Raw genomic sequence first — 21284 nt, forward strand, 5'->3', positions numbered from 1 at the left:
AAGAAATTCCATGACACGAAGCCAAGGGTTAAGCTTGATATCCCCATCTCCCTCATCAATATCCAGCATCCAACATCCGAGTTCTGGTCGTCCCAATAAGAACCGTTTCTGGGTTCCCTAACAGCAGCGACGGCAGATTTCCGGTACAGGGCGGCCTGAACGGGGCCGGGAAAAAGGCGCGCCGTGGCAGTTGTGCTCGTTGGAAGGGGCCTCGTCCCCTTGCCCCTCAGCATCGACGGGCAGGATTTGAATACGAGGAGAGAGGAGAAATGCGGGTGAGGTCGCCTGCTTACCTTTGCCTTGCTTGGACCGGTGACCAGCGACACGGTACAGACCAAGGATCAGGGTTTGAAGAGGGCGGAGAGGCGGAGAGAAGTCGAGAATCCCGGACCGATCCCATCGGACCAAATTGACCCTCGCATGACCTCGGGCTTGCCTTCCCATCTACCTCGTTGCCGAGCAGCTGGTAGAGGAAAAGCCCAACAACACCCAGAGCAGCTCGCTCTTCAACGGCAGCTACATAGCCAAATAGAATAGGCATATCTTCTCTACTCACCAGGACGGTACATGCCCTGCATGCAGGTACTGTCGTTGCAGGCAATAATAAAAAAGGCAATTAAACTTCAGCAAGAAATATCAAGACCATCACGGGATGTAAAGAATGCGCACAACAATCAAAAAGCGAGAAATTGAGGGAGGAATTTGTAAAAAGCACAGGTACAAGGAGAAGGGGACAAAATGGAAGGGGGGCAAGGCATGCTAAACATCCAGTGTTGACCTGACACGAGACCAGGCAAGAGATGTCTAAATGTAGCTGGTATCCACCTCATCACAAATCCACAAGTCCAAATAATCCATGACAATGGATCTCAAATAGACATGTCATCATCTCAACAAGCTTCTCGACTGCCTAGTATCTGTAGTTTGCTCCATAGGTTGAGTCGTATCCTCCAGCATTGTAGGAGGCAGGCGCACTGTGGACTGGAGGAGACCCATACATGGGCCCATGTGATGGGTAAGAACTGTATCCCTGATTGACAGGAGCCGCTGCGCTTTGTGCCGGAGCTGAAGCCGGAGCAGCAGCTTCGGCCATGAAATTCTGCAACAGCAACAACAATGATGCCTGTCAGCAATGAAGGTGCGCACAGAAAAATGACCAAATTGGTGGAGCCAGGACATGGATTGTTAAGGTGAGTCATCCATACAAGACACGCTTGATTCTTCACTGCTTGAAAATTGTAGTGACTACCCCAGCAGAAAAAAGCCAATGCCCATGACGAAATAAACAACATTTAGCATGGTTTACTACACTAGAGGGTGGTATTTCCTGGGTTTCAGATTGCTTGACAGACTAAAGACAGCTATGATTTGTAGATACAGATTAAACAGATGATGAAAGTATCTCCTAGCAAAATTTCATGACTCCAGCAAAGTTACCGAATTCTACTGTTAGTTGCCCTTGATGACCAAATGAGGCATTTTGTGCCAAATCAACTTTTTGTTTCTCCCATCTTGTTTAACATATTCTGCTGCTACCATTATACATGTTTTCCCCATCCTTGTTAAGTTGTTCCACCGGATGGAATATGCAGTAGTCTGAGCCACATAAAAATACATCTTTCTCCATGTTGCACATTTGTGCATGATATATCCATGTACGTGGCATACACATCAAAATGAGGCATCGGTCTCCTTATGCATATATCAACTCTAAATCATATTTACTTTTGCCAATATATATAGAAAACAATGAACAAAAAAAAGATGAACACAATAATCTGCTTATCAGTGGTACAATGGTTAAGAGCAAATTTGTTTAAATATATCTGAAACTCTGTAAAATGAAGCTCGTATGCATGAGATTGTAAGAGGAAGAACTATACCTGGATCAATTGCCGAGCAGTTTGAACTTGTGTAGTACTCCCAATAATCTCCACGGTCATCTGTCCAGGGAATTCCCATGATTCCTGTATTGTTACGCTTGCCCCACTGGCACGACGGATATAGCTGATACTTGCACCACCTGTCCCAATTACAGCATCAGCATAGGAAAGTGGGATGTGCATTGAATCTGTGACCTGTCAAGAGACCGAGAGCAACAAAGTTTGTTTAGCAAATCCATCTTGGAGGAGAGTTAGTTGGCATCGTCTTAAATATCACCAGAAACTACTTACAGAACCTACCTGGGAGATTGTCGGCTGTTGATTTGGAGTTGAACGGAGGAGTGGTCCATCTTGTCCATACGCAGAAATACCATGATGAGGTTGTCTTTCAAAGGGAGGAAGGCCTGGTGGAGGATAAAAATTGTCAGGCAGGTGTGGAGGCATGAACTGAGGATTGCTCCCATAACCTGGACCACCAGGATTTTGAGGAAGGCTTTGAGGGTGGACCCAGGGTTGAGGAGGTGGTTTGTTCTGTTCCATATGCATATTTGGCATTGACATCTGCGAAGAGTTAATGAAACAAACTTTGATAGGTTAGCATACATGCAGGAAAAATTCTTCACCGAGACAAACTATAGTCTGCCTAATCCATTTCTTCCCATACCATGCTCCAAAATAAAAGCTTACTTGCATTTCAAATAAGGGGAGGACACTTCGATCAACTAAAAACTTCCGTAAATGAGTTGCAATAAGTTCGACAGCTTTATGAACTCCCATGTGCTCTCCTTGTATCTCCACAACTCTGTCATCTTGCAAAGCAACAGGAGGTACATTTTCTGCAGAAATTCCAAGAATGTGAGGGCTGAATACCACATCAAGAATATCTGTCCCAAATATCATGATTACTGAAAAGAATATAGTCAAATTTACAATCAAGAATCAGCAATACTAAGACTACTTTCCTTTTGGCTGTAAGTTAAAAAAAAAAGAATCAACATCATCACAGTAAAACCTCCCAATTCTACATTAGAAATACCATAAACTGAAGAGAATTCAGGCTTGTGTTTTGTGTATTTTTCCCCTATGGAAAGACAAGTGCTTGCGTTCCTTGTATCTTCGTGACTCGGAGGTCACTTATGCAGCAACAAACCAAAGTTGGGCAAATCCTACATGAAGATGACCAGGATAGGGTTTATAATATGACAAGGTAGATGAGAATATACTGGTTACTAAAATGCTGGCAGAAATGAGACAATATCGTCAGAAAATGCTTCTTATGTGTCATTAATCGGAGAGCTGATTGGGTGTCTTTTCATACATCATGACTTTAATAGGTTGCAATGTTATTTATTAGTCCTTGAGAATAGCTGTTGTTCCATGCTTGAGAAGATATATCTTTCTTCGAGCACAAGGATAGGAGCATCTTTCTCCAAATACAAATTTAACAAGTGTCAGCATGGAACGAAAAACAATATCTACAAAGAGGTATGTCCTGACTCCTGAGGCCGGCAACTTCTGCTTTCAAAGGCTTTAGAGCTCAACAAGTACACAGAAAACACGTCAAGAACTTCAGGATACGTAATACAGGAAGAACACAGGAAAATCTGAATGAGAAAAGAACTTAGTCATCATGCTTCCCAGAATAATATAGGCGGATGAAATGGTTATCGCAATTGCAGATCCCCCTGCTTTCACAAAGCAGCCTAAGAGCAATCCTAAAGATGTTGGTCTTTTCACAATTTAGCATAAGAACCAACAATTGGATTAGACCAATATAATGAGGTAATAAGAATTGAGCAAAAGGCAGAATGCCAAATGAGGATTATTTTAAATGTCAAAGAAATAAAAGGGTGAGAGAACAAATATCAAGTAAATTTTAATTTTGCAGTGCATTCAGAACATTCACAATGGCACAAGAAGGCTTTAACTACCAGAAAAATAAAAAAAATGTGGCCCAATGCACGAGACTCCTGACTCCTGCCACTATAGGGTCTGGGGAGGGTAAGGTGTATGCAGCCTTACCCCACATGCAGAGAGACTATTTCTATGTTTGGAATCCATAATAAGCAGCCTTATTGTTGCGCCAGAGCTCACCCTCAACCACCAAAAAAATGTTGAGTCAAAATTTCTTGTGATATCCTCTAGACATGTTAAGGCAAGTTTGTGGAAGTTGAATCCATTTTTAGATATTGTGCTCAAAATCTGAAAAATTCACTAGGTTAATCACCCATGCCCCCCTCCCTCTTATTTTCTTCTTAAAACCATACCCAGCATACAAAGAACAAAACTTATGAAGGAAATAGATTATCAATCAATTCAGTGATTGTTTTTTGTTTTGCAAGCCAAATGTAGTTGCATCATATCATTTATGAACAATTTCATGCAAGAGTATATAAGCCACATCGACAATCAAGACAAGATGGCAAATTTAGTTACAACAAAATGCAAGATGTCATGGAAACAGAATGGCATGGAATGTAAAAACAAAATTTAATTTATCATACAAATGAACACCAAAATCAGTGATGCAATACACAAAAAACATAAAGTTTAGAGCACTCATACCAAGAATACGGATAACAGATTTAGTCGCCTCTTGTATGGATTTTATAGTTGCTCCCTGTTTTCCAATAAGGCTTCCAGCTTGTGAAGCTGCTACCAGTAGCCGTGTTGGTACCATGTTGCCAGTACCTGGTAGAGCTTGAGCAGATCTGCCATCTGTATAATCAATTATACATTTATGGACTCTTAGCAGACCATCCATAGCAGGAGAAATGGGTGCATCTGGCTCCTCCTTCGCTGATATCATTACCTTCACAAGAATCAAGAACAATAAAAAAAAGATCAGCTTCAAGCAGAAGCAAAAACCTGAAAACAGCATACTGAGGTTGACAAAGACAAATGCATACAGGTAGGCCTGCACACGAGCACATCTGCATAAATCATTAGGCAAATAAATAAATAAATAAAAATGATTTCAACCAGAACATAAAGAAAGGTCCTTAAAAGGATAAGAGGCATAAATATGATGGCGAGTATTAAGTAGTAACCATACTATTAAAGGATGGCTAACCTTTTTTTACCCCTTTTTTTGTTTTTTTTTTCCGCAGGGGAGGGGGTGTGTCGGTGGGGGGGCATATGAAGGCATCCATAATTGGTTATAAGAATTCATCAGTTTCTCCCAGAAGATACTTTGAAAAATAAAACCAAAAATAATGGTATAGACAACGTTATAACAAAAACAAAATGCATCAGTATGGTGTACATTGATTCATGAAGGATATTACTTATATCATAAATCTCGTTCATTATCCCATCAAGCGTTTCATGGAAAGAGGTCAGATTAACAAAATCTGTTCAGCAATTCTGTGAACCTTCGGAATTTAGGAAAGCTCCTTCATGTTAAAAGCATTCATAGGTAGAAGTAGAGCAACAAAAATTGTTAAAGCAATCCTAGTTAGGTGTATGCTCATACACTTATTGCTACAAGCAACATAACAAACAAAACCATTTAAAAAACCTAATCCATTTTTTTCCTTTTCTGAAGCCATATCTACACAAAAATATCACAATGAAGTTGCATGTTACATATGCAACTTAAGTTAATTTATCTAATATTTACCTACAGCTTTCCTGTTTAGCATAGCCTGGCATTCTCCAAGATCTGATGTCATCAATAAATCAATCAACTAAACCACAGAGCAGCAAGTCTGTATAGGGTTAAGCTTGAACCCAAGTCCTGATGAGCATAACTTGATGTCTAAATGACATGGTGAAAGTTGAAATGTGGACTTCACACCACTCACACATTTGCCGGATGCTGTCACTTCCTCAGCATTGCCAAAAAAATCTACCTTGGTATCAGAATCCCCCCCCCCCCTCCACAAAGCCACAAATAACTTTTTGAGCACTAGTTTAATCTCAATGCATAATCATTTTATTCAGAACCCCAAAGATGTGTATTTAAGTACTTGATATCGTCAGTTCTTCCGATTGGACTTCACCAGCCCCTCCAATATAGGATTATGTAGCAGTTTCCACGTTAGATTCCATGATGATCACTAAATTTTGCATGTTAAATTCACTCTTAACAATTGCATGTCATAACATAAATCTGTCCTCAATTCAATCAACACTTTCCTCATTAGCACTATTTGTATATGAAAAATTATTATGACAAAACAATTAAGTGTTTCCATAAGTCAATGCACTTGTATTAGCATCTCAGATCATCTGATCCCTAAATTGGTCAAGCTATGAGGAGCAAAATGCACTCCCCTAAACCCCAACCCCACCACATGAGTTTAGAGCTCCATGTGTAGACTTAACAGTCATTTGAGAGTGCTTGCTGATACATGTGGATCTATGTTTAGGAGGTTTAGTTATGTTTTTGATGTTCAGGTTATTTTTATCAAATCCGCTATTTTATCGAGTATCAGGATCTTTCTCTCTCTGTTTTTCTTCCCCACCCCCACCCCCTTCTTTTTTTTCTGAAAATAGTTTTCAAGATGTCAGAATTGAGTTTTAGAAGTAATCTGATGGCTCCCTATACAGTGCTCCATGAGAATCCAAATTTGGCTATCTCTAAGTTTCTGACAGCGTCTTCAGATGGCACTTAAAATCGTTTTAGTCAAGTGCCATCTTATAAAAGGAGGCAAAAAAGAGGGTATGCTAAAGAGATTTGATTTCTAAACCTGATAATTCACCCCAAATTGTGTATGCGACACTGCAACAGAATATTTTGTAAAAGTCTGCAAAAAATTGAAAATACATGATTCCGGTTCTTGCCTCTGTTCTCTACATTGTCACTGACAGTTTAAGCGTTATCTTCATTCAAAATTTATATTTTTATAGACTGCATCCATATTTATAATGCATCCTTATTAACTATTAATGCAACTGAGTACATCTTTCAGCCTTGCAATTATCTGTTTTTTTAAAAGAATTGGTAGCCCTTATTCAGAATTGTAATGATACATGAACATTATTGCTGCAGAGACAAGAAGATAACTTTAGTTACCAAACAAAGAAAATAGTCAAATATGTTCAATTTCTTGATGAAACATTATCTAGCTCCAAATCATAGACATATTGAGTGAAAAAGCTGCTTCCCAAAAGTCTTCAACATTAGAAACCATATTTTGAAAATTCTCCTACTCAACCAAATTTCCTGTGTCCTTACTTCTAGAGAATGAGGCTCAAGAGAGATGTCACTAGCTGAATGCTCGCATACATACACATGCGCGCAAACACACACACACATATAAAGATGAACGGGGCTCCTTTCGAGATAGACACACACAACACACACACACACACAGAGATATAGATATATACATATATATACATATACATAGATATACGTAGATATATATAGATATATACATAGATATACGTAGATATATATAGATATATACATAGATATACAGATATAGATATATATATACATAGATATACATGTATATATATATATACATAGATATATATAGATACATATATATACACACGTAGATATGTACATATATATACAGATATATAGACATACATACATATATATACACACACACATCCATACATATGTATATACATGCATACATATGTATATATACATATATATGCACATTAATGCTACATACATATATATACACACACAAACATATGCACTGGGAATCTTTGTCAAATTTTCTTCCTTGAGAAGGAAGAACAGAGAAGCAAATGATCATCAGATTCACCCTTAGGCTCCCTTTGGTTGTCAATATAACAAAAGAAATGAAAAATAAACTCATGCAAGAAAAGAAAACAAAAAGAAAGAAATTGAAAATTTTCTTGTCCTTCATTAAACTAAGAAAATTGCAGAGGAAGTTATAAAAGAGTAGTTTAGATAGGGTTGAGTTATTCTGGTCCACATGCCTTTTTATTAATTTCTCTCATAATTGTTACCTTTTAAAAAAGAAAAAAAATTAAATCCCCCAAGAGAAATTTTCGGGCCTCTATTTTCAACTTACTTTCCATCCATGAAAGACAGGGCGCTCTATTTTCGGCCCTCTATTTTTGACTTACTTTCCATCCATGAATTTTGTTTTCATTGCCAAACAATGGAAAAGAAGATTCCCTCTAAATAATTTTCTTTCCTCGCTCTCTACAACAAAAGACAGCCTAAAAGCACATAGAGAACTTTTACTTCCCCACTTAGATTTGTTTAGAAGATTGAGTATGATTAAGATATTTTAATAATTCACTGGAGTGCCTAAATTCTGACGAGAGCTTTTGGGTCATGAACTAGTTTATATGCCCCATTTCAGTCTTTGAAGATACGCCCCATTTTGGAGTGCCTAATCATTTCCCCTCTTCATCATAGCTTAGCTCCTGTTATATGTCAGTTGATCACCGACAGATGACTGTGTTTTCTTACATGAATCTCTCTTATCTCTGTTATCCTCTCCAGGAATATCTAGATCATTTGGTTAACTACATTGAATAATAATAATGTCTAGTAAATATCTTTAAAAAACTTAGTTCCATTAAATTAACGTTTTAATTGACATTTCGATGGTGAAGAAAAAGCTCACACAAAAATGGTGAAGAAATGACAAAATAGTTCTTGCATCAAGACAGCACCACAAGAAAATGACAAAAAGTGGAGAGATTTGATAACAAATGCAAGGCCAAAAAAAGTAAGCTCCACCTGCAAATTTGAAATGACAAGAAGACGTATCTCCATGCAAATCCTGCAAGGTTTTTCCTCCTTTTTTTGGTTAAGGGGAGCAGTATGTTTGTTTATAAGCAAACATTAAAGGATTAAATTTAGTGAGATGGAGACACAAAACTTTACTTATCCATTCATTCATGAATGACAGAACTATGAAGGATCATGCAGTAGGATGTCGAAGCTGAACAAGGGCCTGTCTAGATGTTGGAAAACATTTTCAGGATGATAAGGGTTGATCAGAGAGAAATTCTATTTATAAAAAAAAAAAGGATAGAGGAGATAGATAGAGTTAAACGGCCAATCTGGTTCTCATCTAACCTGATTTGTAGGGATAATTAGCACTTTTCTCAAAGTTATTTAGCTATCCTTCAAAAACAGGATCTGTTGTGTCCATTTGCCAATCAAAATGACCTTTCTTCTGACATCTCTAAATGACTAAAATCCCTGCTGGAAGCTCTAATGGCATGAGAAGGATCTCGGTTGTCCAAGCAGGCCCTTATGGTATCTTGAAGAAGGCCTTAACGTGGGCAACTTTGCCTTCAATGCTACCGAGTACCAACTAGTGCCAACCTTATCAGAGAAGAAGAGGGAAAGGTTGTACAAACTATTCTTTGCAAATTCTGTGCAGATGGTACCTCATCCACTTCATTAGAATTTGACAAAGAGTCTTTCAATTTATTGGATTTTCATAAGCAGCTTGGCCATACCTCCACCGCAGCATACCACAAGGTTCCCAAGATCATCCCTCCTTCGGCAAAAAAGCAATAGAGTTAGCACCTCATTTGACAAGGGTTCGTCCTCTGCTTCACATCTTCACAATAAGCATGAACCCAGTCATATTCTTGCACTCTTCTTTGATGTTATCATATTTCTTTACTATTACTCAATACAAGAGCAAACATGCATGAAATCATTACCTACTTGATAGGATCTCGAGACCTGGGAATTATGACATCTTATCACCACTCTGCCAGGTCACATACAAATATCTAAAGTCTCAATATGACATCTTCACAATAAGCATGAACCCAGTCATATTCTTGGACTCTTCTTTGATGTTATCATATTTCTTTACTATTACTCAAAACAAGAGCAAACATGCATGAAATCATTACCTACTTGATAGGATCTCGAGACCTGGGAAATATGACATCTTATCACCACTCTGCCAGGTCACATACAAATATCTAAAGTCTCAATATGCTAGCTTGGCGCAAGAGTGTGCAATCCTTAAAAAACCATCAATTTGCATGTGCACATGAAACTCAAAGTATCACTCTCACCAAAGTTATCAATAAAAAGAAGGTTTTACCTCAACTGTAATTTAAAAAAGGAACACCATATCAACAAGGACCAACATCATTATGAGGGCCAAAAGCAGGGCAGATGCTGCTTGCAGAAAAACCTTAAGTTCATAAAAAGAGGCTAACGATAAAAAAGAACTGGGTGGGCAAATAAAGAGTTCAGAAGACTATAGGAGGGGAGCCGAAATGCTTTACTGATTAACCACTAAGAACGTTACTGAAAGGCAAGGATGAAGAAACAATAAAGAAACTTCTTAATGCCAAGTTTCAAGCTCAATGTTTTCATAAAGATGAGAACAGCAGCACAAGTATGGGCAACAAAAAGATGAAAATACAAGCTTGAAACAAATGTATACATGAGCTTGCTACATCACTTGGTAGATATGGCATATGAAACTGCAGTCATAATGTCTCTTCCATTATCTATAGCGACTGTTACTCCATGAAAACACTGATATCAATTTATGTTTAAAAAGCAGTCAATTTTTTTCAAAAGATCTACTTGTCAGAGTCTGTTTAAGTCTCCCACCAAATATCATTACCAATAGGTTCCACTTAAAACTGAGATAAAGCTAATGATGACCTAATTGTTCAGCTTTTGCACATGGGAAGACCAAATAAGCATTACAAAGGGGATTCCTTTAACTTAACTAAGGGCTATCTCTGTTTGTGATATGAGAGAGAGAGAGATGAGAGAGAGGAGGAAGAGAAAATCAAATGGGAGATACCTAGAACCACGATTCTACAAAACTTTAATGAAACCATTCATGTCCAATTTAGACATGGAGGTAAATGATCGGTCTTCGTCTCCCACTTGATTAATTACATATTTTTGGGCATGAGTTACACGGTGAAGATTATATCTAAATCATCTTAGTTAACCAATATTAAAATTTACCTATGGAGGCATACGAGTATTTTTTTTCTTTTTGGAGGGGGTGTGATTTGTTAAATTTCTTGGACCATGGTAGACACCATATCTCCAGCATAAACTCATACATACAATGATAGAAAGCATGTTGATAAATGGCATTTAAGAATTCTCATTTCTTATTTCATAGGTTAAGTGTTTATTATTTTTACTCAATGAAGACAAAAAAACTTTTGGTAAATATTAAGTATCTCTGCCACCAATATATAGGTTACATCTACAATGCCATCAAGTAGTTTCCCTTGCAATTATGCCCCTTTTGCTTTTACCAAATTTGTTCAATGAATTAGCCCAAGTGTTAAAAATTTAGTCAACTGGGATTGAAGTTACCAGATGGTATGTGGAGCTTCTTGGCAAGGATGTTCATCCAACAAAACATAGAAAGGGCTTAGACCAAATTTGCAGCACTGGTGCTCAAAGACTGATCATTGCAAACTGAACCTTTCTTCTTCTATTTTGGATTCACAGTGGTGATTTGATTTGTTGCCTTAGCTCTGCAGACAGAACCTGCAAAGATTCATTTCGTTATTGTGATGGAAGGTGGTAAAGTTGGAATGTTCGTGGAATGTTTTAGGTGATATTATTCTCCCTTTTGATTATTAATGTGGTTACAAAGCATCTGAGTATCATATCTTATCTATACAAACTTAACTAGTCAGTAACTTTGGGACCAAGATGTTAATTAATATTTAGTTTCTGTGTCAAAAATTCAGATACAATTGTCGTTGGAAAGATTACAGGTGCTATAATTGGCATTTCATTGTGAGACTCATCATTAATCATTTCTCACGTAGTAATAATTATTAGGCTATATGAAAAAAAGGCATACTGGCAAATCTACTTAGCACAACCCTCAAGAAAAGTAGTGGTCTTTCCTTAATCGCATGAAAAGCCATCAGTTGCAAATTCTGTGATATCAATTTCTATGTCATGAAGCAGTATAAACCAGATGGAAGGCCTACTTTATGTGTATCCAAAAGGGAAAAAAATGACAATGGAGATAATAAATCACATAAAGAATCAAAAAAATGCTCCAGTTTAGATGTTGCAAAATTGGGAACACGAATGCTTACAACCTGAAGGAAAAAAGAATGATAAGGGCTGGATGGAAATAAGGGATCCACTGACAGTGAAAAATGTAAAAAAAAAAAAAAGCGTTTCAGAAGGAATGCTGAAGAATGAAGATAAAATGGTCATTTTTGGACACAACTGGAAGGCCCCAACTACTTTAGTTCAAAGAAATTCCCTTGCCAGATTTAAAGCTTCTTCAGCAAAAGCTTAAACAAAATATCAAGATTAAGAGAGGCCATTTCAGATGGAACTGATTTGAACCTATTACTGAGCATCTGTTTGTTAGGTCATAACGCAAATAAACGCGTACAGATGTCTTCTTTTTTTTTCCTTGAGTCAACAGAAATGAGGTCGCTTGCGTCGACATAGTAGATCATCTAAAAGGGTTTTCACAAGATAGAACTTGTCTTTGTGAATATTGAGACGCATTTGAATTTTGAAGCACTTAGATATTTCATTCCAGAAATTTGAGGAAACAATGAATTTTACAATCATTATATAAACATATATGTGTGTGTGTGTGTGTAAACCAAGCAAAATCTTTGAGAGGTGAAATTCAAGAAATCTGGGAATTTGAAAAAAAAAAAAAAAAGACAAATGACTAAGCAAAAAATATAGAAAAATTCCTAACAATATATTCCTTCCAAAACAAAATCAGACTAAATTTTTCAAATTTCACTACGCAAAGCTCATAGGAAACTAAATTGTCATGTTCCACATCAAAAAATCCTTCTGATTCCATGAGTTCATTCACCAGCCATAGTTATCTAATACCCTAAAAAATTATTCATGTTGTCCTATAGTCCACAAATAATAAAAAAATGAATAAATCAAAGAATACATCTTTACAATTTACTGACTTAAATCAGTCTGCTTGTGTCAGATTAAATGTATACTCAGAATTTGTAACTTAAAGTTTCTTGCAACCATGGAATTCTGTGATTCAAGTTCATTTCAGCAAGATTTGCATCATGTTAAAGCAAACAATCAAACTCATTATAATATCTAAACACAGTGAGAAGAGACTTGTGAACTTTTCAACAAGGATAAACTGAGAGACAAGATATCCTTGCCCGATTAATAAGAAAGGATAGATATGAGAACTTTCTAGCTTGTGTCCCCCCACAAGAGCATTCTCACATGCAAAAAGAGAATCAAATATAATCAACTTGATGATGAGGTAATTATTGGTGAATTGAGGGAAAAAAACCATATTTAGCATAAGGACATAAGCATATCACCAAGTATAGTGAGTGCATAAAATCATGGCCTTAAAACATATGTAGTTTGTTGTTTTATGTGTATCTAATGATGCATGTTTTTATACAATCATAGAGCAGGCAACAAGGAATAAAAGGACATTTTCCTTCCATATCTAGAATGTATTAAAGTGCATATGGTGATTGATTCATTATACGGTGCAAAACGGAAAGATTCTAAAGTTGTAACAAAAAGAAAAGAGAATGGATGCTGAAATTTTTGATCATAAAGTTTTCCATATAACAAACTCAATTTTACTGGTCATTGACTGACTGCATAAGGGTCTGAAATATTGTCTTGCAGAAGAGACTGCAATGATGCCTTTGTGGCCTCTATTTGACTAAACTAAAGTTCTATGCTCGTAATAAGTATAGAACTGTCCACTCAAGTACAGAAATATAACCAAGTCACTTACCGCTCTTTCTGGTGAGCCAGGAGGACCATCAAGAATCTTTATACGAGCTCTTGATTCCTCGCACATTCTTTTGATAGACTCTCCCTTGCGGCCAATTATACCACCTACTTTATGAGCAGGAACTAGTATTCGAAAAACATTCTCTCCAGGCCACCCAGGCCACCTCTTTTCACTAACTTCAGCTCCCAAATTATCAACCTGTCCTTGATTCTCATTGTCCGAGTTCCCAGTTGCTCCAGCCATGTCTTGCTCAGCCAAATTTTCCTCATGTGCATCCATAATGTTTGGAGCTGAAAGAGGGATATCTCTCATCAATTAATGATTTGCAATTACAAAAAAAAAAGTGAATAATTACAAGTTAAAAATAATAATTTCAAAGTAAAATCTGGTTTTTGCTCAATGCTTCCAAAGTTAAGATCATGCCAAAATATGAACAGTCTCAGGAAAAATCCAATAAGCATAAGGATGTGAAAAAGACTGAAACTATTCGTGCTTATTACAAACTTTTTTTTATCATTAGACCTTTCATCATAATATATGTAAGCCCCCGGAGAGGACAACATGGTCAGCATTTTGATGAAGATATGTTCTGTACTTTGTTTGGCCAGGAATTGCAAAGCAAAATTACTGATTTTGTTAAAAGAATCAATAAGCAATTGGACATGAAGAAGCTAGCACAGCTATTCATATTTATAATCACTACTCACTAAAATACTATAAACCATACGGGTATCTACAAGCATCAACCCCCAGCTAATGCAGGACTGCAATATATAATTCCAGCCTCTGTTCATACCTAATCAAGACTGCATCATAAAAGTTAGCAAGAAGATTCAAATCTTATGCATATTGTCCATCTATATCTCCTCTAGTTTCTTCATGATTTTCTCAATTCCCCTACCTATATCAGTCGTTACATGAAAGGTGCATCTTTATATGTCATGGATTAATACATCCTTGATTGAACATTAAACAAAAAAAGGGAAAATAACCAAATTATGACACATACAGGATATTGTCGGCTGAAAAGTGGTAACAATTCCATAATCTTGCCCAACCGCAAAGACTGGTTAGAAACAGCATGAATTTCATGTGAATTACCTAGACATTTCTTGCTTGTAGAATAACCCAAAACTTAGGAGCTTCTCATTCATCTAAGAATTTGCAATGTGATCCCATCAAACTAGGCTCGGTATCAGAGATGCCACAGAAAAGGATTTGATATAGATCTAATATCAAACAATAGGGAGGAATTATATGCACTATAAGAACTTGGGGAATTGTTTGTCAGAACAAGTCAGATGCTAGAACACCATAGCATGCTAAAAACCTGCTTATAATCAAAGCTTCCAGCTGCATTAAACATTCATTCCTTCTGAGCAATTTGATATCATTAACAACAGAAATATCTGAAACGGCATAATAAATAATTATAATTGGAAATATTGAGCAAGTTTCATGTATCTGTCTACTAGTGTGGTCTGACCACATAGCTTGGCAAAGTTGTATTTCAGAATAAACCAGGCATCATCTTTCTTTCTATACGTTCATTAACAAGTGATGACTTCCATTAGGATGCGGAGTGTACAAATAATTATAATTGAAAATATTGAACAAGTTTCATGCAGCTGTCTACAAACGTGGTCTGACCACGTGGCTTGGCAAAGTTGTATTTCAGAATAAGCCAGACATCATCTTTCTTTCTATACGTTTGTTAACAAGTGATGAATTCCATTAGGATGCGGAGTGTAATGCTAAGCATTAGGTGAAACGAGTAGTTCACCAAAACCAGAACCCAAGTCCACGACCTATGGAGAAGTTTTTGGCCTAAATTGACATAGACCTCTCTTTCCTTTCCACTAGTTCTTGAAACCTATGAATCCCTGCTTTTCCCATTTATTTTATCCCTCTTGCATCGGTTCTGCATCAGATGATGAGCCTATTCTACTCTTTCAATAAAGACCAGTATACTACCTGATATTCCAATGAACCATCGTAGATTTCATCAGTAAGGTCAAAAAAAATAACCCTTTTTGACCCTAAAAATTTTAAATTACGCATTGTTAGCAGATTTCATCAATTATTTCTTGTTCTTGATTAACATTATCCAAGATTCAGTCTTTATATTGGCTTCTCAGGAACCGTGAAATTAATGCTGTATATGATTTCGGTGTATATTCCTTATCTTTTCAGAGGCAGAGAGCATCTTAGAGTATAAGAAAGCAATACAAATCTAAAACCTCTAACATAAAACACTGTGCATAGAGAAAAAACCCATGAATCCAAAGATTGACCCATTAATCCACATAAAACCAACCAAACATGAATCAGTGCGAGAAAAGATCAAGAAATAGAAAGACAACAAGCAAGATCACACCAAAGCGCCAAACAAACCCTAGATATCTCTATTTAACCTTGCCGAAACCCAAATTAAAATTTTAACCCTAGAAATCCACAGAACCCTAGAACGAGCCAGGAAATTTCTTCTGGGTTCTTGATACTTACGGGTTTTGGGAGAGGTGCTGTCGATGGCGGGGCCGCACGCGATCACGACGAATGGTAGGAAGGGTTTCAGGGGTGAGAGGGCGGCCGCAGCTGGATTTCCAGAGCCAGTGGTTCTTGTCTGTTTTTATAGGTCTTTCGTCTGTTGATTTGGTGCCCTTCAGAAAAATCAACAACCGGCGGCTTGCGTTTTCGACATCGGGTTCACGGTGCGGCTTTGAAGCGCCTTTATTTTGGGTAGAGTTGTGTCGTGCGCGTGAACAAAAATATTTTTAATTACGACTTATTCCCATTTGGAAAGCCATTTGCAGTAGAATCTTTGAAAGTAGTGCCTTTTTAAATAAAATTTTTAGAAATAAAACTTTTACAAAATGTTGTTTCTTAATTAGTAATCATATTTTTAATATATTGTGAAACTTTAACATATGTTTCGTAAACAAACTAAGAAAATATTTTGGGTATGATAAAATGACCACAAAGAACATTACATAGATCCTGTTTGGAGAGCTTTTAGAGGGCCAAAAAGTACCTTCTGGCCCTCCAAAAGTATTTTTGGATAAAAAAAAGGTGTTTGCTAAAAATTTTGAAAAACTATTTTAGCTTTTCCAGAAAGCTAAAAATAGCTTTTTGGGAGAAGCTCCATTTTGGAGTTTTCCGAAAAAATTGTTTTGAGCTTTGTCGGAAAGCTGTTTTTTTGACCAAAATAGCCATAATAAAATATAACAATTCCATACTTTTTTCCTTTATAAATCTAAAAATCTGTTGGAATCCTAACAAAGAATCCTAGCCGTGGATCAAATTTCCTTCCGTGCAAAAAAAAGATATTCTTATTTCCTATTATTGTATTATACTATAAATATAATATTATATTATATTATATCATAATACATTAATATATTATGTTAGATAATTTAATATTATGTTAAATTATTATGCTATAGTATATAATGTTATATTACTATATTATAATAATATTATATTACATTACAGTAATATTATACTATATCATATATTTATGTATTAATATATGTTATATTTTATTATGCTCTGTTATATAATACTATAATAATATGGTAATTTTGTCATACAAAATTACTTTATTAGTTTCTTTACCAAATACATGTTAAAGTACCACATCACTTTAGAAATGTAGTTGCCAAACAGCAAATAGCTTTTTATAAAAGCTCTACTTCCAACAGTTCTACTTTCAAAAGCTCTACTGCCAACAGTTTCCCAAATATAGTCATAATAGTATACAACAGAACATGATAAAATATAAATATATTAATACATAAATATATAATATAGTATAATATTAATATAACATAATATTATTATAATATAGTAATATAATATTATATACTATAGCATAATAATTTAATATAATATTAAATTATTTAACATAACATATTAATGTATTATGATATAATGTAATATAATATTATATTTACAATATAATACAATAATAAAGGTATAAAATATTATTATAAAGAAATATTTTGTGTAATTATTATATTTTATTATGGTATTTTGGTCCAAAAAAATATTATAACTCAAAATAGTTTTTCGACAATTCGTAAAAATGCTTTTTGAGAGAAGCTCCATTTACCTTTCTGAATTATTTTGGAGCCTCTCCCAAAAAGTTGTTTTAGCTTTCTGAAAAAACTAAAACAACTTTCCAAAAATTTTACCAAACACCTCAATTTTATTTAAAAATGCTTTTGGAGGGTCAGAAAGTATTTTTTGGCCCTCCAAAAGCTTTTCCAGACGGAGCCTTAGGCCCTATTTAGGAGAGCTGTTGGTAGTAGAGTTTTTAGAAATAGAGCTTTCTAAAGTAGAGCATTTATAAAAAGTTGTTTGCTATTTGGTAACTACATTTCTAAAGTATTGTGGCACTTTAACATGTGTTTGCTAAACAAATTGAGGGGGCGTTTGGTAACCCCAACAGGATCACCACGGTGATTCGAATACTGGGGTGATTTGATCTCCAGTGATCTAAGATCAATATGTTTGGTAGGCCATAGTCTAGTGATTAAAAATCCCCGGATATCCATGAGTAACTTGTTTAGTATGGTACGGAAATCCAAAATCACTGACCACATAATACCACAAATACCCCTAATATATCTTAGATGGATTTTTTATGTATTTTTAATTCTCATGATTTAAAAATATAAGTCAATATGCTAATTTTTATAATAGCTCCATAATTTTATCATATATTCTACTTTTAGTAGCCCTTATCATATATTTATTAATCATATAAAATATATTATAATAAAATATTAATATATTTATCAATATATTAATTATTAATATATTCTATAAAAATATATTTATTACTCCTATAAATTATTTATCTTATAAAAATATGTTATTTTTCATTATAGAATCAATATTTTTATTTATACTTATAATAGATTTTTTTAATACTAATAATTATTTTGATTAGAAAAATAAGGTAAAAAGGAGTAATATAGTAATATATTAAATATTTTCATTATATAAATATAAAATATAATAATATATTTCTACTATAATTTAAAATTATCCTTCAATAATAATAGCAAAATAATATGATTAGTAATATATTATAATATAATTTATATCATTAATATACTATATAATATCAACATAATATTATATATATATATAACATTGACATAATATGTTGATGGTATATTGATATATCAATTTTTTTGCTAACTTGAGGGGTATTTTTATCTTTAACTTTTAACCCAGGATCACTGCCCTGGGGTGATCTTGGATTTCCGACCTCAAGAACGGATATCCTATCACTGAGTTGGGGGGTGATTTGAGGAGTGGAAGTGATTTAAGATCACCGCCACGTAGGATCACCGTGGTACAACCAAACGCGGTGATCTCATCACCTCCACCCACATCACCATTGATCCTGAGACGATCACCCCATACCAAACGCCCCCTGAGAAATTACTTTTGTATAACAAAATTACCATAAACGACATTGCATAGTATTATACAACAAAGCATAATAAAATATAACATATATTAATACATAAATATATAGTATAGTATAATATTACTATAATGTAATATAATATTATTATAATATAGTAATATAACTTTGTATATTATAGCATAATAATTTAATATAATATTAAATTATTTAACATAACATATTAATGTATTATGATATAATGTAATAAAATATTATATTTATAGTATAATATAATAATAAAGGTATAAAATATTATAATTATTAGCGTAAATTAATTTTTCATAATATAACATAATATTAAATTATTTAACATAACATATTAATGTATTATGATATAATGTAATATAATATTATATTTAAAAAAAATTCTCCTAAAACATGATCCAAAAGATGTATACAAAAATAAAAATAAGAATACATTTTCTTGCACGGAAGGGAGTTTGATCCACGGCTAGAGTTCATCGTTAGGGCTCCAGCAAATTTTTGGGTTTATAAAGGAACAAAGTATGTACTTGTTATATTTTATTATGGGTATTTTGGTCAAAAATAGCTTTCCAACAAAGCTCAAAATAGCTTTTTCGGAAAGCTCCAAAATGGAGCTTCTCTCAAGCTCGGCTTGAGAAGCTCAGCCTGAAGCATTAGCTCTAATGATACAAGAGGTGCACCCTACACGGCATACACACCTTCACGAACATTTGGCTGTAGCACAAGACAACCGACAACTCGGCTACTTCCTTCACTCAAGCTAAAAAAAATGACTCGAACTCGAAAGTCGAGGGGCAAATGATGGGAGGCAAAATGGATCGTCTTGCTCTAGCATGGAACCACCCAATTCCTGCCGAGCAAACCTTAGAGCCGAGCAGGCCAGGCCTCAATCCCGCTGAGAGCTAGACCGACCTCGAACCCTGCCAAAGGCCGAGTTGACCTTGACCAGAGGTTAGGCTGACCTTAGCCTCCGCCGAAGGCCGAGCCGACCTCGCCAAGCACATGCCGCAGCCTCCAAGCCTGTCCGAACTCACTCGCAGCCGCACCTGCACGCGCGCCCACGCTTGCACATGTAAACGAACATCTTAGCCTAGCCAGCTCCTTTCCACGAACCATTGCTTGCTGGCCACACCATGACATGCCAACCAAGAATCATGCCTTATTGCCCCAGCCATACTTGCTGCCAAGAGCCATACCCTGTCAGGCTGCCACACCTGCCAAGAGCCATACCCTACCACACCAACCAACACCATACTGTGCATAAGGACTGCCTAAACTGTGTGCCTCAAGCGAGCCCTGACCTTGGCTACATGCCACCTAGCCAAGACCATCTTCTCCCATGATGAGAATGGACCATATCACAGCCACTTGGGCACCCTTGTGAGGACTATAGATAAGCCATATCAAAAACACTTAGGAACTTTTTTTTCCAAAAAATGCTGGATCAACTCTAACTTAGCCATCGGAGGGCCTTCGCTGGAATCTCCGGCTAAGGCTTTGTGCAGGTACCCCGGAGCACAGGAGGTGGCCCTCTTTCTCCATCCTGGTCGGCATCTTCTCAGCTTCCTCCAGCATAGTCACACTCAGGCTAAATTTCAACCCCAACATATTATATTATATATTATAATTATAATAATATTATTACATTGTAGTAATATTGTACTATTAATAATAATACTACTAATAATACTAACAATACTAATAATAGTAATAATACTAACAATAGTAATAAAACTAATAATAGTAAAATCTGGTAATAGTAATAATAATAGTGATAACACTAATAATAGTAATAATTCTAAAAATAGTAATAATAGTAATCATAATAGTAGTACTAATAATAGTACTAATAACATTACTAAGGCCCTGTTTGGGGGAGCTTTTGGAGGCCCAGAAAGCACTTTCTGGCCCTCCAAAAGTACTTTTAGATGAAAAACTGTGTTTGGTAAATTTTTCAAAATGCTGTTTCAGCTTTTGCGGGAAGCTGAAAACAGCTTTTGGAAGGAAACTCCAATTTGGAGCTTTTGGGAGGAAGCTGTTTCAGCTTTTTTGGAAAGCTGTATTTTTGACAAAAATGCCCATATTAAAATAACATAATTACATAGTTTATCCCTATATAAACCTAAAAATCTGCTGGAGCCAAGAACCCAAGCCGTCAGACTCCCTTCCATAAGAAAATGTATTTTTCTTTTCAATTTTTGTATGCATCTCTTGAACCACATTTTAGAAGAAAAAAATTTTAAT

The 21284-nt window shown here is 35.6% G+C and overlaps 1 protein-coding gene across 1 annotated transcript; it reads right to left on the reverse strand.

Moving 5' to 3' along the window:
* Positions 1-662: 662 nt before the first annotated feature.
* LOC103724169 (flowering locus K homology domain-like) lies at positions 663-16331 on the reverse strand. Its single transcript, XM_039114246.2, has 7 exons — positions 16079-16331; positions 13574-13863; positions 4449-4695; positions 2571-2719; positions 2184-2444; positions 1884-2078; positions 663-1099 (listed from the first exon to the last, which is right to left on the reverse strand). The coding sequence occupies exons 2-7, from the start codon at positions 13850-13852 to the stop codon at positions 911-913; spliced, it is 1320 nt and encodes a 439-aa protein (XP_038970174.1). The 5' UTR covers positions 13853-13863; positions 16079-16331; the 3' UTR covers positions 663-910.
* Between the last annotated feature and the right edge of the window lie 4953 nt (positions 16332-21284).

The sequence above is a fragment of the Phoenix dactylifera genome, chromosome 1 (genome assembly GCF_051530095.1).
Source record: "Phoenix dactylifera cultivar Ajwa chromosome 1, Ajwa_hap1_PhDact_Kaust_v1.1, whole genome shotgun sequence".
Classification (NCBI taxonomy): Eukaryota; Viridiplantae; Streptophyta; class Magnoliopsida; order Arecales; family Arecaceae; genus Phoenix; species Phoenix dactylifera.

Coding starts and splice junctions, on each gene's coding strand:
- LOC103724169 (XM_039114246.2), bottom strand. CDS start 13,852: ATGGATGCACATGAGGAAAATTTGGCTGAGCAAGACATGGCTGGAGCA. Junction 4,696..13,573: donor CTGGCTCACCAGAAAGAGCG/GTAAGTGACTTG, acceptor ATTCTTGTGAAG/GTAATGATATCAGCGAAGGA. Junction 1,100..1,883: donor CTGCTCGGCAATTGATCCAG/GTATAGTTCTTC, acceptor TTGCTGTTGCAG/AATTTCATGGCCGAAGCTGC.